This window comes from Nesoenas mayeri (genome assembly GCF_963082525.1).
Source record: "Nesoenas mayeri genome assembly, chromosome: 1".
NCBI classification, from domain to species: Eukaryota; Metazoa; Chordata; class Aves; order Columbiformes; family Columbidae; genus Nesoenas; species Nesoenas mayeri.
Window position 1 is genome coordinate 121,600,471 of NC_137541.1, and position 17,389 is coordinate 121,617,859.

General features: G+C 40.4%; 1 protein-coding gene across 1 annotated transcript in view; it reads right to left on the reverse strand.

Annotated features, from left to right (window-relative positions):
• Positions 1 to 17,389, reverse strand: part of SIM2 (SIM bHLH transcription factor 2) — a gene marked incomplete at its 3' end in the record, with an annotated part of 60,289 nt that overhangs the window by 3,032 nt on the left and 39,868 nt on the right. The window contains exons 7-10 of the mRNA XM_080363536.1: positions 14,253 to 14,359; positions 7,816 to 7,963; positions 5,781 to 5,949; positions 4,241 to 4,649 (exon numbers count right to left, since the gene is read on the reverse strand). Of these exons, the coding sequence (XP_080219662.1) occupies positions 4,241 to 4,649; positions 5,781 to 5,949; positions 7,816 to 7,963; positions 14,253 to 14,359 (833 nt within the window). The remainder of the gene's footprint in view (positions 1 to 4,240; positions 4,650 to 5,780; positions 5,950 to 7,815; positions 7,964 to 14,252; positions 14,360 to 17,389) is intronic.

Sequence of the window (17,389 nt, forward strand, 5' to 3'; positions counted from 1 at the left end):
GACCACTTTTCTGCCAGAGCAACTCATCTATGCTAAGTAGGTAGATACACTCCACATATAAGGTTGTATATCATACCAGAGTGATAGGAGCTTTCCAGGAGGCCCTTTGTACCTGCTTACACTGCCTCTGTCCATAGCAGCCTACAACTGCAACAGTGAACTCAGTCTTTCAGGCATCATGTCTCTGTTAATTCTTTCCAAGTCGCTCTACCTTTCTACTGGCGCACAGGGGGCAGCTTGGTCAAGTTGGGGGAAAACCTGGAGATAAGAACCCCAACAGCAGACAGTCTGCTCAGACTTCAGCATCCGTCCATCCAAGTGGGAACAGGAAAGCTACTCTACCAGGTCTTGGTGTAAAACATATCGTGTTTATTCATAGTTACAGTATACTAGTGTGATCTTTCCCTTGTCAAATGTGGTGTTGCAGTGAGGAGCATTCCCTCATCTCCTTTACATAGTGCGGTAAAAGATCAGATGGTGCTCTGTAGGGAAAGATGCTTGCAGAAAAGGTATTTCATTCACAAACATTCCTTTCTCTACCAAGATGTTAGTAGTTTAGAGATGCTCCTTGTTCTCTCATTGCCCCTGTCTATTTCAGTCAAAATGAAAGAAAGGCATCTTGGAATCAGGTTAAAGCAAATAAAGACTGGAAGTCAGCATTGGTCTTCATGCAAAAGGTACGGTACGCAGCCCTTATCAGCAGAGTTTTGCATCCTGTCTGTGAAAAACCTTCTTTGGGCTGAAGCCCTCTTTGTGCATGCTTTGCCTTGTGTAATTTTTCTTGGGCTTTCTGACCTACACTAGTCTCAGAAGCGTGTACTTTATGTTTCAAAAAGACAAGATGCCAACACTTGAATGTTGACATGTAGCCTGTGATGTTTCAGTGTGTTTCCTCATCCTTTGTACAAGAGGGCCTTCAGAGAAAAGGAGCAACTACTCAACCACTCTGGAGTTTTGCTGAAGATGAATGAGTAGAGCTGCTGTACTGATCAGGTCACATACTCCTGTGTCACAAAGTCATGCTGGTATTCATCATGTCGAGCAAGGTGAAGATGCAACATATCTTAATACTGTCCATACCTATGAAAAAGACATTTTTTAGATCAGCTCAATACCCATGCTGTCTCCTGGCCTGAACCCTAATTGCAAATGATCTGAGGCATGGCTTGATGTTGTAGTTACTATGTTCTCCATTTTTCTCCCTCCAAAAACAATAGCAAGACAACATGATCTTCAAGACCTCTTTGCCACTAATGGCATACACTTTTCAAAGAAGATGTCCTGTATTTCTTCCAGTAGCCATAGGCTAAACCTGGGGAGTTGGATTCAGGGAGGAAGATAAACAAGAGCTTTTTCACAGATTTTCTTAGTATTCTTCATCATTTCCTGAGTTTTGGCATGATTAGTGGCACTAAGCTTCACACAGCTAGTACAGACTGGCCAACAGAATAACTTAGTGACAAGTGGATGCTGTGGTAGCCACAGCAGCAATGTGTCCATTCAAGTGTACAAAAGAAAAGTCCCTGACTAGGAAGATGGTTGCCTTCTCTGAAGTTTCTTTTCTGATGACTAGGCCAGCTGAAAAAAACAAAACAAAACTGGAAGAAGCTTTGAAACTAGATTCTGAGGCAGCAGCATCTGATTTGCAGGCAATTTTATCTGCTACGTGCTTTTCCAGAGCTTTGATGGCTTGGCATGATCATCTTAAAATCTCTGATCTCTCCAAAAGAAGCTATTTTCCATAGAGAAAAATGTCTCTGGTCTACGGCATTTTTGGCAGATGCCTCTATGGATGTGGGGCCTAGCATCCAACCCGGTGGCCAGATGTCATATTTGGCATTGCCTTTGGATTGAAGATAATGACGCTAAGCAGATCCTCTCTGCTTTGAAGCTTACTGGCTGTCAGTTTTTCAGTGAACTGCTGGAAAAAGCAGCGGTTGACAACATAAGGAAGATCAGATGCCCCTTTCAATTCAAAGCAAAAAATCACTTCCAAAGGTTCAGATTTCTCTCCTGCCACCAGCCTCAGCGAAAGTACAACAGGGCTAATTCTACCTCAAAAGGAAACAAACTCTGAAACAATTAGACATAAATCCTCTTTGCAGCAGAGTCTACATTTTTCTTTCCCCTTTTATAACACTATGTGTGAACTCAAGCAATGATCTCTGACCAGGCCTGAGTTTGACCATATTCTTTTTTCCTTCCTAAAGCGTACAATTTTAAGTGCCTTTGCAGAGGATTAATTGTACCAATTCAGTTTTCATCAAATGCCCAATAGCTAAACATCCATTAAAACACAGCTGTGCTCAAAAGAGAAGCCACGTATTCCAACTTAAGCAACAAAATCTTAAGTAGACGTAGAACCAGAGGTAACAACTGCTGGTATCACAGCTCCATTTTCCTGACCATAAAAATTGGTGAAGGTGTGCATGCATAGTGAACTTGAAAAATACCAGCAGATGCTTGCAGGTTTTTTTAGAAGTTTTTTTAACAGAATTCCTGTGGAATCCTTCTGACTTTATATATTTACTAGGAGTTATCTGCCCATATCAACCAAGTGATGGTAAATTGCTTGGCTGCTGCTATGCTCACTGGGCTTTCTGGCAAATTTTATGGCCATGGTCAATTTTACAGGGTTTCCCTGAACAGGCTGTTCTTTCCATATCTATTCTCAGTTCTGATGGCACTCTCTGACCAGCAAGGGGTGGATCTACTTTCTCGGTCTGTCTCGCAGTATCTGTTCCCCCGGAAGCTGAGAACAAAAGCTAATCTGGCTTCTGTACACCTAGAATAGTTCTGTTGCTGCAGACATATTGGGAGTCTGGAAGATTTACTTCAATCCTTATCCTTTAAAGATGTAGCTATTTTTTTTTCCTTTTCCAGAAAGACACACCAGCTTTAGAAAGGATAAAACCATTTCTTATTTTCAGTCTAAAGATACTTCTTTCCATACCCTGTGCACAACAGCAGCAAAAAGAAGGCAGCATATTAAAGAAGTATGGACTCGGAAAAGGTTTTTAACTTGCTCTAGGCTGTAAGAAGAGCTTCAGAGTTGCTCATTTTCAACCTAAACACAGAACAGTAAAGTAAAATACTACAGTTAGCTAGGTGAGGTCAATCAGCTAGGTGAGGTCAAACAGTCCTGTGAAGGACAACACCCTGGGCAAAAGTTATTTGCTTCTCTGTGGGAGACACATTCAATGTCTGATACTGTCTTCTGTCTGATGTAGCAAGCTCAGCTTTTAACTTCCACAGGTATTCCCTTCGGATCTAGGTTACCTAATGTCATATCCCTAAGTGAATACGTACTTGTTTCTGGTACTCAAGAATCTTGAGCCTCTATTTTCTAGTTTTTTAATTTTAAATTTCCACTACTGGTTCCTCCATCCCATCCTGAATGAAGCTAGAAGAAAGACGTGGTTGCATCTAACTTTATAGCAGTATGTCAACCAGTCAATCATCATGAGTGATTTTTAACTGATCAAAACAGTGTATGCAGATAGATGTAATATATGTGAGATCTAATGATCAGAGCGTATCTCGACCTTGTTTACATTTAGTTACTTTATAGCTTTGCAAGCTTATTTCTTATAGTTTGCCACCTCAGAGAAGTCAATGTCTTCAGTGCTTCCTTCAAAGTATTTGAGCCGACCATCTGTATAGAGAGATGGTGCAGTTGATCAGGGAGAAGCACTGAAGACATTTTTAAATAAAGCAGGAAGACGGTGCATTTCATTTACTCTTTCACTGTAGTAATTCTAAGGTAAAGACATTCAGAATGACTTCATACTCAGAAATCTCAACCTTCAATTTTCACATGGAAATAGATCACATTAATTTTAATTTCTATATGTGAACTGAAGCACATTTGTTTCTTTCTGCTGTCAGCACTGACTTACCTGAGTAATTCTGCTAAATAACTACAATAGTGCAAAACAAGAGGGTAAACTGTGCCAATATTAAAGGAGGTGGTATCTCTACCCTGTTCTAAAAGTGATTCTGGTAAATGCATTTTTGCTACTGATGCTTTGATAATATTCCTAATCAAGGTTGATGGTAATGGGAAGAGGGATGTACATGTAAATACTATAAACGTAGTGGTTGTTACACTTCACTGTTTCTGATTTTCTGTGTTTCCTAAACATCTTGTAGTTCCTGTTTTCAAACTACAATCACAAATCTTCCCCTGACACCCCACAGCTTTGCTTTTGTTTTTTTCTTTTTTTGAAGTGACACTCACCTTCATAACTCTGCGCAAGATTATGTCGGATGATGTTCACTGGCTGATCAGGAAGATTTTTGGATGGTGACTGGCTGTTGGGTACCAAGGAGTTGGCATAATGCCACTGGCATTCTCCATTTGTCTGCAGAGTACTCAGGAAAAATCGAGCCACTTCACAAGGTGCTCCTTGAGGCTGCCCAAACTTTGAAGGCAGCATTTGCTTTTTGCTACTGAAGACATGAGAATCTACTGGGAAGTGTCCATAATGGTAAGAGAAAGGCAAGCTATATGACGGGGCATATAAAAGTTCACTGTTTTCTGAATGGAAGTTCTGTTCTTGAATGGTGGCAGCGTTCACTGCAGGGCTGGATCGCCAGTTTCCCACCTGGCTGCATTCCAGTTTGTCTGTTTGGAATGAGCTGTATTGCTGGTGAAAGAAAAAAATGGAGGGGAAGAGAGTTAAATGACTAACTTTTATATGAAACCGCATAATATATCATATAGGCACCCAAAGCTGGGCCTCATTGAACTGCAATCTCCCCGGCTAAAGGGACTGGCTTACCAAAGCATTTAAAGCTCCCTGTCTTCACAGTAACTTTACCTTCACTTAGCATGGGAACAAAAAACTTTTTTGTCATCCTAATGTTAAGGGTTTATTTGATAATTTTGACAGTTGGATTTTAGCTACTAAGTGTAGGCAGCTGTAAATCCCAGAGGGCAGAAGGTGGTTGCTAAGCACTGGAAAGCACTGATAAATTGAGTAGCAGACCATGAATATGACTTTGCCTGTACTGGCATGTCAACCTTTAAAATTGTAGGAAGACGAAATCTGTCCTTTTCATCAGCTTCTATTATAATGATTTTCCCTTCACACTCTCTCCCACACTCTTCTCCAGACCCCAAATGCTTTTGGGGCTCTTATTGTTTTGAATGCTAGCTGCATTCACTGCTGTTTTAAAGTAATAGTAGCCCCTTCCAGCAATATGCATTGCAGAGTCTAAGAATGTCTCATGGTGGTTGTCAGTCTCATCAACGTGGTCTTATGGACAATCTCCATAAGTTGCCTTTCGTATCTGTTTCTAGCTCACCCAGTGACAGGGAGAGATATTCCAAATCCCACGACAGTGGTGTATTTGCTATGATTCATTCTTATGATGCATTCTCCAGCATAAAGACACTGCTAATACCTAAGTGACTTTAAGAGCTCTGCCTGTCAATGAGATGTATTCTACATCAGTGCAAATTTTCACAACACAGCTATTCTTAGTATATGTTTTTCTTCTTTTTACCAAGAAATCACAGTGGTTTTGAAGTATCTTACATACTTCAAATCCAAAAAAACTTTGTGTTTACATCACTTGACAGAGTTGGTATGTACTACTTATACTACCCACCCCAAGAACAAAAGGGTCAAATTGTATTCCTACTTACGAGGGCGCTCCTGCAGCAGAGCCTACTATAGTCAGTTTTACAGTAAGTTCAGTTCTGGGTGATCTCTATCCTGTCCCAAGCATTCTGCCCGCAATAGTTGGGAAGTAAACTTTGCTCAAAAAGTTACCTGTTGCGGGTAAGGCGTTGTTCTGAGTTTTGCTTTCATTTTATTACTTTTGGGTTTTACTATTTTCCTTGTTTCCTGCGAGGTAGAGACTGAGTTTCTGCATGAAAACTGTGACTTAGAAATGGTAACCTGGTCCAGTGACAGCTGAAGTTCCTTATACTCAATATCTCTGCAAAAGAACAGTCCAATAAATTACATACTCAAATATATTGCACAAATCCAAAATAGCTCATTTGAAAATACACAATAGCTTTCACAATGTTTTCATTTTCATTCTTCCAAAATTTTCACTGAGTCCACAGCGCAAGGCTGAGGATGTCAGCAGACAGTGAATTTTGTGGTCTGACCTCATCCCCATGCAAGTCTACCACAAATGTTCCACTGGGAACTGCTTTAACATCTTTGTAGTAAATGTCCTCACTCTCTGAACCTGAGCTGTACCGACTTCTCAGCCATCCATGGCACCTTGCAGTTTCGAATCATGGCCATGTCAGCTGATAGAAAGGCACAGATCAATTCTTCTGTCTCCTCCTCAGTCAGGATTTGATCTCTGCCCTGCTTTCACAATTAACCCCAAGGAAAGGAAAACAAATGATGTTCCTCTCCTGTCAACACAATGTGCTTGTGACTAGACCATAGAAGCTGCAATGTTGTTTTTCTCACAGTCTCTAGATTTTCAAATCTGCTCTGTTCTCTTCAGTTTTAACTGCCTCACAGACAAGGCATATTTTTGTATAAAGAGGAAAAAAATATCAAGAACAGACTCTAGATCATAGTTTGAAATGTTAATTGATACAGTTCCGATGATTAAATGAGCTCCTCTGCTTTTGCCAGTAGCAACAGTGGAGCATATTTTTGAAAGGATAACTAGAAAAAAAAAAAAAAAGAAACAAAACCCAAAAAACTACTTCTCTCTCAAAATTCCATCATTCTTTGATGGTGAATAACCTAGAAGTAAATTCAGCTCAAGAATAAGCTGTTATGTCTCTGGCACAGTGTCCTTTTTACTCAAATCTCTTGCCTCAGTTCATGGGACACAAGCAGGTTGCTTGAGCAGGTTGCAGGGCTGGGTCTTTCCCTCGCACTGCTGTCTCTCACGTGTACAGGAATGAGGGCAGGGTTAGCCAGTGTGCCTAGGGCTGGGTGTCTACTTCAAGTAGTTTAAGGAAACACCCTATGGTTTCTCAACACATATACTTTAACCCCCCAAAGTCAGGTATGAGAGACAACACTGTAATATGCAAACGTATATCATGCAAATGCATCTTACTTTCAGGCCACATAAGAAATGGACTCATTTAGACAGAAGAAAAGAGTATATAGTTCCCTGTTTTTTTACATTATTCAACACAAAGGGTGCCCACGATTCCTTTTTTATTTCTCCCCCACAGATGGTCTCTTCAGTCACAATCTGCTTCACTATTACTTATCTCTCTTATTGAATATAGATTTCTGTCTCTCTTGGGTTTATATCAAGACAGGAGTTTTGTAATACCTTCATGATTTGAACCAGAATTCATAAACTGCAGGTCCAAACCACCGTTACATTCACCAGCTCATTGAGACCTACTTGCCATTGAGAGAATGTAGTTTTTCGTGGAGTATCTGTGCAAGCCAAGACCAGTGGGGGAACCCTTGGGGGATTCGCCTGTCCCTGAAAGGGGTAATGCTGCCTACTGTGTCTCTGTCTCACAAACTGACACTGGGACCTCTGCTGGGTAGCAGTAACTTTCACTGTGTCTGGACAGCACCGGCACAGTTTTGATGCCCATCACAGAACTGGGGTCCGGGTGTAATGCAAATGGCTATAAGTGGTATTACATTCAAGCATATGGTGTATAAACTAATAATCAGGAATAGTAGGTCTTTTTAGCTCAATGTAACTAAAAGAAGGAGAATGTGAGGAGAGAAAAGTGACTGTAACATGCAAGCACAGAATGATACTGGAAGACACAAGTAAAGCAAACTTAAAGGATTTAATTAGTAATGAATCATTTACTGATAACACATAATGGTACAAAGTATTTTGACTTACGTAAGGACATAATTGACACTCACTATGCAGTGAGGCCGTGATGAACGGCTGTTATGCACAATAGTAGCGTAGCTCTGTACCCAGACCCAGCCTCCATGCTTGGACAGTAGTCGATAGTACTTGGTTGTGACTTGGCCTTTCACCAACACTGTTAATACAATTAAAAAAAAAAATAGAAAGCATTTCACATTGCTTGGATTTGTGACCGCTTCCTGAAGAGATTTATTTGCATGGCAGGGACTTCTCTTCTCCCTCCCTTAAGCCTCCTTCTCTCATCAAAATTTAAACAGCTCCCCTGCAAATGTACCTGTCCTGCTGGTTTACTTAGTTTCAAAATTTCACATTATTGTTTACAGATACCATGTTGTGAACTATTAAGGTTTTTCTCTTCCAGTTCACCCTGCTTTCTTATGTTTACATTCTGCAAGAAATTCTTACTGTTTCTAATCTTCTGACTGAGAAAGTTCGAGATAGCAGAAGTATTTTGAAGCTGGCACAACTACCTTGAATTTTTCCATTATATTTGGAAGTACTTTTGTCATTCATAGCTTGATAGTTTATTATGAATTTTATGCCATGATGATCTGCATTTTGAAAGTTGTTTCAAAAGAGCAAAATCAAAATGCTATTTGGTTCTTAAGCACGTAAGTAGAGACAAGGCCAAAGAGGTGAATCAGTTATCTGATAGATTTCACTAGAAATTTAATCCTCTGTAGACCAGTTTGGGTTCTCTGTGAACAAAGATATTTTGGCATAAGGCTGTGCTGTAATAGGAGTTCTGCTGCATCTCTAAATATTTAATCTACCTATAAATATTTCTGGTTCAGTGCCAGGCATTTATCTAATGATCCACTAGAAGATAATACCCGTCTGTTGAAGGTGGTTCTTCTCTTGCATGACCCTGCAGCATTCATCTAGGAAACTCTATCTTCTTACTCTTCTATTATACAATCAGTTATTTATTTTAAATTAGGAAATAAAGGACTGAACTTGCTACACAAACTATGTCCAAAAAAAGGTGATCGATAGCAGCAGTCCCTTTATATAACGTGATTAAGAAATGAAATTACTACTTGCAAATGTAGGGCTTGTACTAGACTGAAATTAGTAACAAAGCTCACTGTAATTTTTTTTTCTCTCATTGTACGTACTTGGTGCAGAAGCAGATATATAAGCAAATAAACAACAGCTTGCTCTTTCAGCCAACTCTAGTTGAGTAAATGATGACTTGAAATTAAAATATATGGCCTTATAATTAGTATTCATAGAAGGTTTTTCTGACAGGGAGGGCATCCAATGCTAAGTTGTGAATTAAAGAGTGCGTAACCTTTGAGGATTTGTTTACTGTTTGGTAATTAGCTCTGTGACTATCAGTCATTGCTGGGGTTGGCGCTTTTTTGTTCAGTTGTTACCTGGGGGAGCAGGGCGTTGTAATTTCAATAGCAATCGTAGACATCAATAATGTGAGTAATGTGAATAGCTCAATGTAACACTGACAAAAATCGAAGAGCAAGAGTTCTTCTTGCTGAAAGGTCCTCTGAGTCTGCAGCATCTAAGTCATCTCTTTGGACTGCTTACTCTCCTATCCATCTGTGCACATCATAACATATTTAAACTTTTCTTCAAATCCAGTTCATTTCTCTAAGAAAATCAGGTTATTACAAAATGATTACAGACAGGTCTTCTTGACTTCAGTAAAGCATTTGACACAGTCTCTCACAGCATCCTTGCTGCTAAACTGAGCAAGTGTGGACTAGATGATTGAGTAGTGAGGTGGACTGTGAACTGGCTGACAGAAAGAAGCCAGAGAGTTGTGGTCAATGGGCGGAGTCCAGTTGGAGGCCTGTATCTAGTGGAGTGCCTCAAGGGATGGTCCTGGGACTATTCAATATATTCATCGATGACTTGGATGAGTGACTAGAGTGCACTGTCAGCAAGTTTGCTGATGATGTGAAGCTGGGAGGAGTGGCTGACACGCCAGAAGGCTGTGCTGCCATCCAGCGAGACCTGGACAGGCTGGAGAGTTGGGCAGGGAAAAATTTAATGAAATATAACAAGGGCAAGTGTAGAGTCCTGCATCTGGGCAGGAACAACCCCAGGTTCCAGTATAAGTTGGGGAATGACCTGTTGGAGAGCAGTGTAGGGGAAAGGGAAGTGGGGGTCCTGGTGGACAGCAGGATGACCATGAGCCAGCACTGTGCCCTTGTGGCCAGGAAGGCCAGTGGCATCTTGGGGTGTATTAGAAGAGCAAGGGGCAGTGGGTACAAACTGGAACACAGGAGGTTCCACTGAAATATGAGAAGACACTTCTTCTCAGTGAGGGTGACAAACACTGGAACAGGCTGCCCAGGATGGTTGTGGAGTCTCCTTCTCTGGAGGCATTCAAAACCCACCTGGATCCCCTCCTGTGTAACCTCATCTAGGTGTTCCTGCTCCGGCAGGGGGATTGGACTAGATGATCTTTTGAGGTCCCTTCCGATCCCTAACATTCTGTGATTCTGTGAAGTGTCAGTTCCCCTTTCATTACAGGTTATAGCATCCATTTGTTCAGAAAGGAACAAGATAAACAACATAATCTTGCAAGACATTAAAAATCCACCCTTGCTGACATGAAGCCACTACTATTTAGAGTTTGAAGTGCCTCTTAGATATCAGCTTTTTGCCTCATACTTTCTGGTGTCATTTTTCATGTCTACATTTGCTACACAGAATACTCTGGGGAGTGAAGTTGTGCATATGTGCAGATTTTCAAGAAAATCATGAGGAATGTGTGTGTAAGTATGTAAACACACCCACAAAATATAAAGGCATGAGTACTCTTTAAGTGCAATATATCCCCCCAAGGTAAAGGTCTTGTGGCTACTACTCAAAAATTCAATGTAACCATAAGCCTGTTCTAAAAATATTTGTTAATAATAAACTATATGCCATGGAATCAGTATGTTTCTTGATGCTCTATAATCCAAATGGTCCAGTTCTAGAAAACAATGCTTACATTTTGGCCTAGATCATCTAACAGATATTTTTTTTGTAATGTGGTCTAGACTTTTCAGAACTAAGTCTTTGTGCTGGTTTAATGGTCAGGTTTTCCTTGAGTTCAAAGTACCTTGCTACTCAGTCTTCCAAAACAGGAATTAATGCTGTAATGGATCACTAGCTATAACAAAGTTATTTCTTGTGCTTTGGGACTAATTTTGACTTTCACTGATATTTTAAAAATCCCTGGTTTAGCTCTCCAGTTAGTGTTTTAAAAGATGTGAAAACCACTGAGGACTACAGTGTTCAGCTTTCCTTCCTAAATACATGGATAAACCAATATTTCTCCTGGGACAGGGGAGGACTTCATGTCTCCTGCATTTTTAGTAATCTGGCTAAAGTCTGACCTTTGCTAGGGGACAGTAGCTGCACTTCAGATACAGTAAATGAGGTCAATTTCCATATGGCTCTGTGTTAAACAATCCTCTTGGATGTTGATCGGGAAACCTCAGCAATGGTACTCTGTGCAGGCTCAGACTTCTTGGTGGCCTCCACTGCAATCAAATGGGGAGGATTCAGTGGCTTTAGCCTTGGCTCATAGATGTGCCATTTGTAACTGGGTGTTCCGCTGTTGTGGTTCCCTCCTGGTTTAGCAGTCAAGCTGAAAAAGGCGCTGGGCTGGCCCTTCTGGTCTGTCATAGATGGCTATTTTAAAAGGCTCCAGCAGACTCATGGGCATGAGGCTGGGATTTCCTAGCCTGCGCTTAAGGATACCGCAAAGAGAAATGGACTTCTTGGTTCCTCACTTGCAGCAGTTATTGTTTTAGTTTCCCTGGCATGTCATGGGTGCAGCCCTCAAGCAGTGTGGTAAGTGGATGGTACCCTAGCAGACTCCACAGCTCTTTTGCCCTCTTATAAACTAGTACAGCTCTGACAGGCTTGATTGCTGGAGGAGCAAAAGCTGACCCAATGCCACGAACAGAGCATAAACTGTGTTCTGCTATAAGGCAGGGTCTATAAATACATAGGTTGACTTCCAGGAAGCAGCAAAACGGTTTGGGGGTGACATCAGCTGAGGCTGGGGCTTGCCTTGCCAAGACACAAGAGACGTGACTTTTATAAAAGTTTATGTGGGAAGAGCAATGATGTTACAACATGTGGGATGCACAAAATCCTCCTCAGAGAGAGACAATGGTACAAATGAAACAAATATTTTGTCTATAGTGGAACAGAGGAATATTTGGTTTGTACTGGAACAGCTTCTCTGTCCTGTCTTTTACAATGCAAGATCCTTAGGCAGAGACTCAGCATTTGTGTGGCCACATATCCCCAGTTGCAGAGCAAACACTTTGTATATTAATGGTGCTATGGAAATAAATAACACTAGTTCAAATGCCAGAAATTTTTCATATAGCTGGAAACTAATCAAATGTTTAAAACAGGAAACACTGTTTGCTGCCAGCACACCTTAGGCAAATAGTCACATCTATATTTTCCTCATAGTCTGATGTTCTTGTTATATCCCTTCTAACTTGTTCTCCTCACTGTGTCCTTTGTTCTGTTCTCTGTGCTACCAAACTTAAAGTTCAGTTGCTTTAGGTCTTCAGTTCAGGATTTTTTTTTCTCTTTGAAAAAGCAATTAGCTACCCTAGTTTAGGGTTGCCTTTTTTGTTTTGCTTTCTTTTCTTTTTTTTCCTTTTTCCTTATTAGGTGCAAGAAGTTTCTCTCCAGACTTCTTTATCAGACGACACTTAATCATCAGATTGCTTTATAGAATAGTACGTCAAATCTGCCAGCCTTTTACTGTTTGTGTTCCTAAGACATTTACTGATGGATAGTGGGGGAGTTGTAACAGTGCTCCCCAGAGGAAGTGAATACACTTGACATCTGTTTTAAGAATTCCTGTTACTCAGTATTCTAACCTGTGATTCTGCACTGTTCCCACTGTTGCCCAAGAATTAGCCATTATATTTTGTTTCTTGGCAGTTATTTGCTTTGAAGCTTTCATAAATTTCTATGCAGATTTCTCACACTTTTCTTCTGTTTTTAAACTTTACAATAATTTATCTATATAACTCAAATACAGTATCTAGAGAACCACTTTTAGTTATCCTGTTTAGATGAATGCTTTTTTTCTTGTGGGAGGAAGTGGTGGGGGTAATTCAGAAAACATGCTTTGTCTCTTTATTTAAAACTTCAGTCATGCATAGATCAAACTGGCAGCCCAAGTACAAGTCTTCTACCATGCACACAGAATTATCTATCACTCTGCTCTAAAATGGAAAACTGTATTCCAGAAATGATTGTGGCTATAATAGTATCATCTGTATACTGGTTGACAGGTATTTTGAATAGTCTTGAGAAAATAATGAGTGATAAAGAGCATCTTCTGCTTTCCCAGATGTAACACGCTCTGCCATTTGGTACTTGGAATTTCAACACTAACTTACCAAATACAGTTACAACCTTCTTTATATTCCAGATCCTCAGGAGCAGCACAAATTAAGGTGAAGAACTGACCAGTTTCTCCTTCAGAAAAGCCTAAGAGAAGGATTTGACTCTGCCTGCTTTCAGCCTACAGGAGCAATCTGGAAAAAAATTCACTGACATTGGTTTTTGGATGTTGTCTTTGAATTGTATGGGCTGCAGCAGACTGAGCCAAATCCAGAGTTCAGCTATTCCCTCAATTTGCTTCTCAAATTAATGTGCTACTGAATGAACTACTTCCCAAATCCAGATGTTTGAAGATACGATTAATGGCTCTGTTGGCAGATGGGGAATTATTAAATGCGTAATTTTTTTTCCTGACGCTCCATTCTCCAAACCTCATCTGCATGCTATTAATGAACATTCATCTAAGGAGTTTTTGAGTTTGCATTCACTTCAAACATGGGGTGATTATTACTAACATATTTCAGAGGAATGGAGAGCTGTTGCATAATTTTTCTTTTAACAACAGAGCCTAGTAAAGTTCACATTTTCCCTTCCCACGCACTCATTTACTCTTTTTGTTTGTTTTGTTTGGTTGGTTTTTGTTGGTGTTTCCTTCAAGAGTTTGCCACCCAGAATCAAGTCCAAATTTTCAAAAGAACCTGGATCCTTTAGGTAGAAACATAAAAGTGGTCAGATCTGGGGTTTGTTGGTTGGTTGGTTTTGTGGGTTTTGTGGTGTTTTTTTGATTTGGGTTTTTTTGGGAGTTTGGGGTGGGATTTTTTTGTCTGTTTTAGTTTTGTTTGTGTGTGTGTGTATTTTGATTTGTTTTTCATAATCACAGCATATTGAGTATCTATCTAGTTTATTTGTAGAACTAACAGTTTCCCCAAGTGATAGCCAAGCACTTTTGAAAATCCAGCTTCAGTCAAGAGTTGGAAAGCTTTCTCTACTTTGCAGCATAGCACCTGTTGTCTGCAAAACTTCTAACTCTACTTAATAAATTTCAGTCTAGCATTCTTTTTACTTACGCAAGTGATGAGCATATCGTAAATGGAACACATCACAGCCATGAACATGGTGGTAGAGGGTTTTTTCTATAAGATCTTGGGGCTCATATCCAGTTAATTCAGTCACCCTGGAAAAGGAAGATTCCATAGTAAGAAAAATCTTAGAAATATTTCGTTTTATTAACCTAGCATTAGATTGTGCCAACAAATCAGGTGCCTGAAAAATGCAGGACAAAATGTTAGTTTTGGAAACAGAATCCTCACCTTTAGGAAAAAAATAAACCCACTCAACCCAGCCAAAGCAAGGTGCAGATATTCCCTGGCCAGCCTTACACACAGGCAGGAAAATGAGTTCCTTTACTTATTTCCACTTTGGGCTTTTGCCACTGCTATGCGTGATCCTTCACACAAAGATCCAGTTGAGGAGCCATTCATGAAACAATAAAACTAGTCTTGTGGACTGCTGACACATTTTCATTTGCTTGTGCAAACATACAAGTGTGGCATGTATATCAGTCCATAGAAAGTGTGACCACGGTCTATAAATAAATTTAGGCTAACACCTAACAGAAGGAGGGAGCAGGAGTTTATTCCAGCTGAGAATGTGGAAAGACAAGCCACTATGAAGATCACAAGCTAAGAAAAGAAAGGCTGAAGCTAGGCTTCAGAAAAACATCCTCACATGACGCGAAGTAGAATAATGGAAAACATTTGAAACAGCAGCATCTCTGCAGATGTTAAGGAACCAGCCTACTCTGGGCAGGCTTACACTGGGTCACACCTGAAGAGGCAAACTTGATGATTCAAAGTGGACATTTGTTTATTTAACTCTGTTGCTTGAGAACAATAATCCTCAAAGTACATTGTGCAACTCAGCCAGAGTGTGGCTTGTTTACCTAGTGTTGCTGGGGTTGTTTTATGCTGTCCTGGGCTTTCTTCACCTAAAAAGCCAGAACAGAGGTACCATACAAAGGCATGTCTACGTTAACAAGCGGCACAGTCCATTAGCAGGCAACCTGTAGAGTAAAATTGTTACTACTGAGGATCTACTTCTGCAGCAGCAGATGCATCTGCATATTTTAATTTCAGAACCTTTACTTGGGATTGGCTTTAGTCTAGGCCTGTAGACTGAAAGCTTTGTAATAGTTGGAGTGCCTTAGACATGCTGTTGGAGGTTGTCTTCCAGTTTAGACTCATCCAGAGGTAATCCAGTTCACACGCCCAAGGCCTCTTCATGACATGAACTGCAGTGCAATGAGTTGTGACAGCCAAGACACTGACTTCAAAAGAAAGGATGCTTCTCGTCTGACCTTAAACACTGATGAGGATACACTGTATCAGAGAATAACACAGTGGTATCTACAGAGGTGAATACAGGGGTCTCAAGCAACATGCGTCATTGGGGGTTATGTTGAGGGGTGGGATTCTTCTGAAGGAAATCAGGAAAAAAAAAAGGCACACCTGTGCAGCCTGATTTATCATAAATACAGTACAAATGCATCCATACCTCAGCTATATATGCCTTCATCTGGGAAAATCTTGCATGCCTTTGCAGTCAGAGACTGCCAACGTGAAGTGAGCACATGTGCTCTCTTTCTGTGGGAGGATATGTGAATATATGCTCATGTGTCTCCTCTGCAGTGTGCCCTATCCCTCCTGGCCTACTTTTCTAGGGGCCCAAATTCTCACTTACGCCTATCAGCATGGTGAAATATCTGTGAAATATCCTGTTCAGGTTTCAGTGCTCCTTCTGAATTCAGTGCAATTAAAACAAGAGTTTTACCCCCTCTCACTTAATTAGTGAGTACAGAAACAGCAAGTCCAAAACCAAGCAAAATGCCACAAACCTAAGCCAGACGTTAATTTTTCTGAAGGTGCAGCCTCACTTTGAAGCTAGTCTTCCCAAGGGCCAAAAAAATATCACTAATGGTTACAAGGACACACAAACTTTTGAAAAGTTTGAATCTGAGGATAAATTCAGCTGCTTGACTTCCTTAACACAAAACAAATCCCTCAATAAGCCACTGTAAGGAGCCTGGGCTCTCAAGATTGTTCTTTGCATGTGACAGGGCACATAGAAGGAAACAGAGCTTGCCCTAATGATCGGTTCTGTTCTCTAGAGTTCTTGAAACCCTTTGTAAATCATGTAGCAATGAATGAATAGGCTACACCACGAAAATCAGAAGCAGCGGATCACTTTGGAGGGAAAGAACTGTCTCCTTTTTCCAGTGATGGTAATAAATGTACTCTTACATGTTTTACATTGTATCAAGTGTCTAGAAAGGCTTAACTGCTTCTTCCTATAGCTTTAATACAGGTCTGTCTGCTGTGACTGTTACCTCTAAAGATCTAACAATGCTTTTCCTTGTATAGATACAAGAAGCAAGACTGAAAGCAGTTTTGTTTTATTCCTAATATGTCCCTGCTCTGAGCAAATATAATTTGGTTTGCTCAGCTGGGAGAGCAAAGGGCTTTGGTAATGCTTAATATCCCTGATTGTCCTCTGTGGGGGTGACATCCATCTGCTCTTTGGTAAACAGAGCTATGCAATAGTACTGGTTCTATCTGTGCTCCTGTCAACACCTCTGGTTATGCAGTCTCCTTTGAAGACATTTATGTCTCCAGGCAGTTACTCTTAATCACATCATTTCCTTTTTTCCACATGCAAAGACATGCTGCCAAATCCCTTGTGCTTCTTTGTAGCTGTTACATTAAGTAAAGCAGGCAAAAGAAAAGGGAAAGATTCCAGAAACAACTAAGTCTTTGTACTTTAGCAGCTGATGGCCCAACTGTCTCATTGACTTAGCATGGAGAAAGAGCATGTTCTTGCATGGTTGACCTGCCATGCAAAACTTCTCCACTGTCTTGGACATAGACTCTTTTTCACTGTTACACGTGAATATCACTTCTGCTTCTTGCAAATCCAGCATGTCAGGGAAATGAGAGAGATTCTGACATACTGGTCCACATGGAGGGATTTTTGAAGAATCACCATCTTGTCAATAGTCAAATCTTTTACGTCATCTGGGAATTGGGCTTTTCCACTCAAGGTATCTTTAACTGCACTATACAAAGTATCATTGTACAAAGAAGTACCATGTTTCAAAAAGAGAGGAATGAATAATTTCACAACTGTGAAAAACCAGAAACCAGTTCTG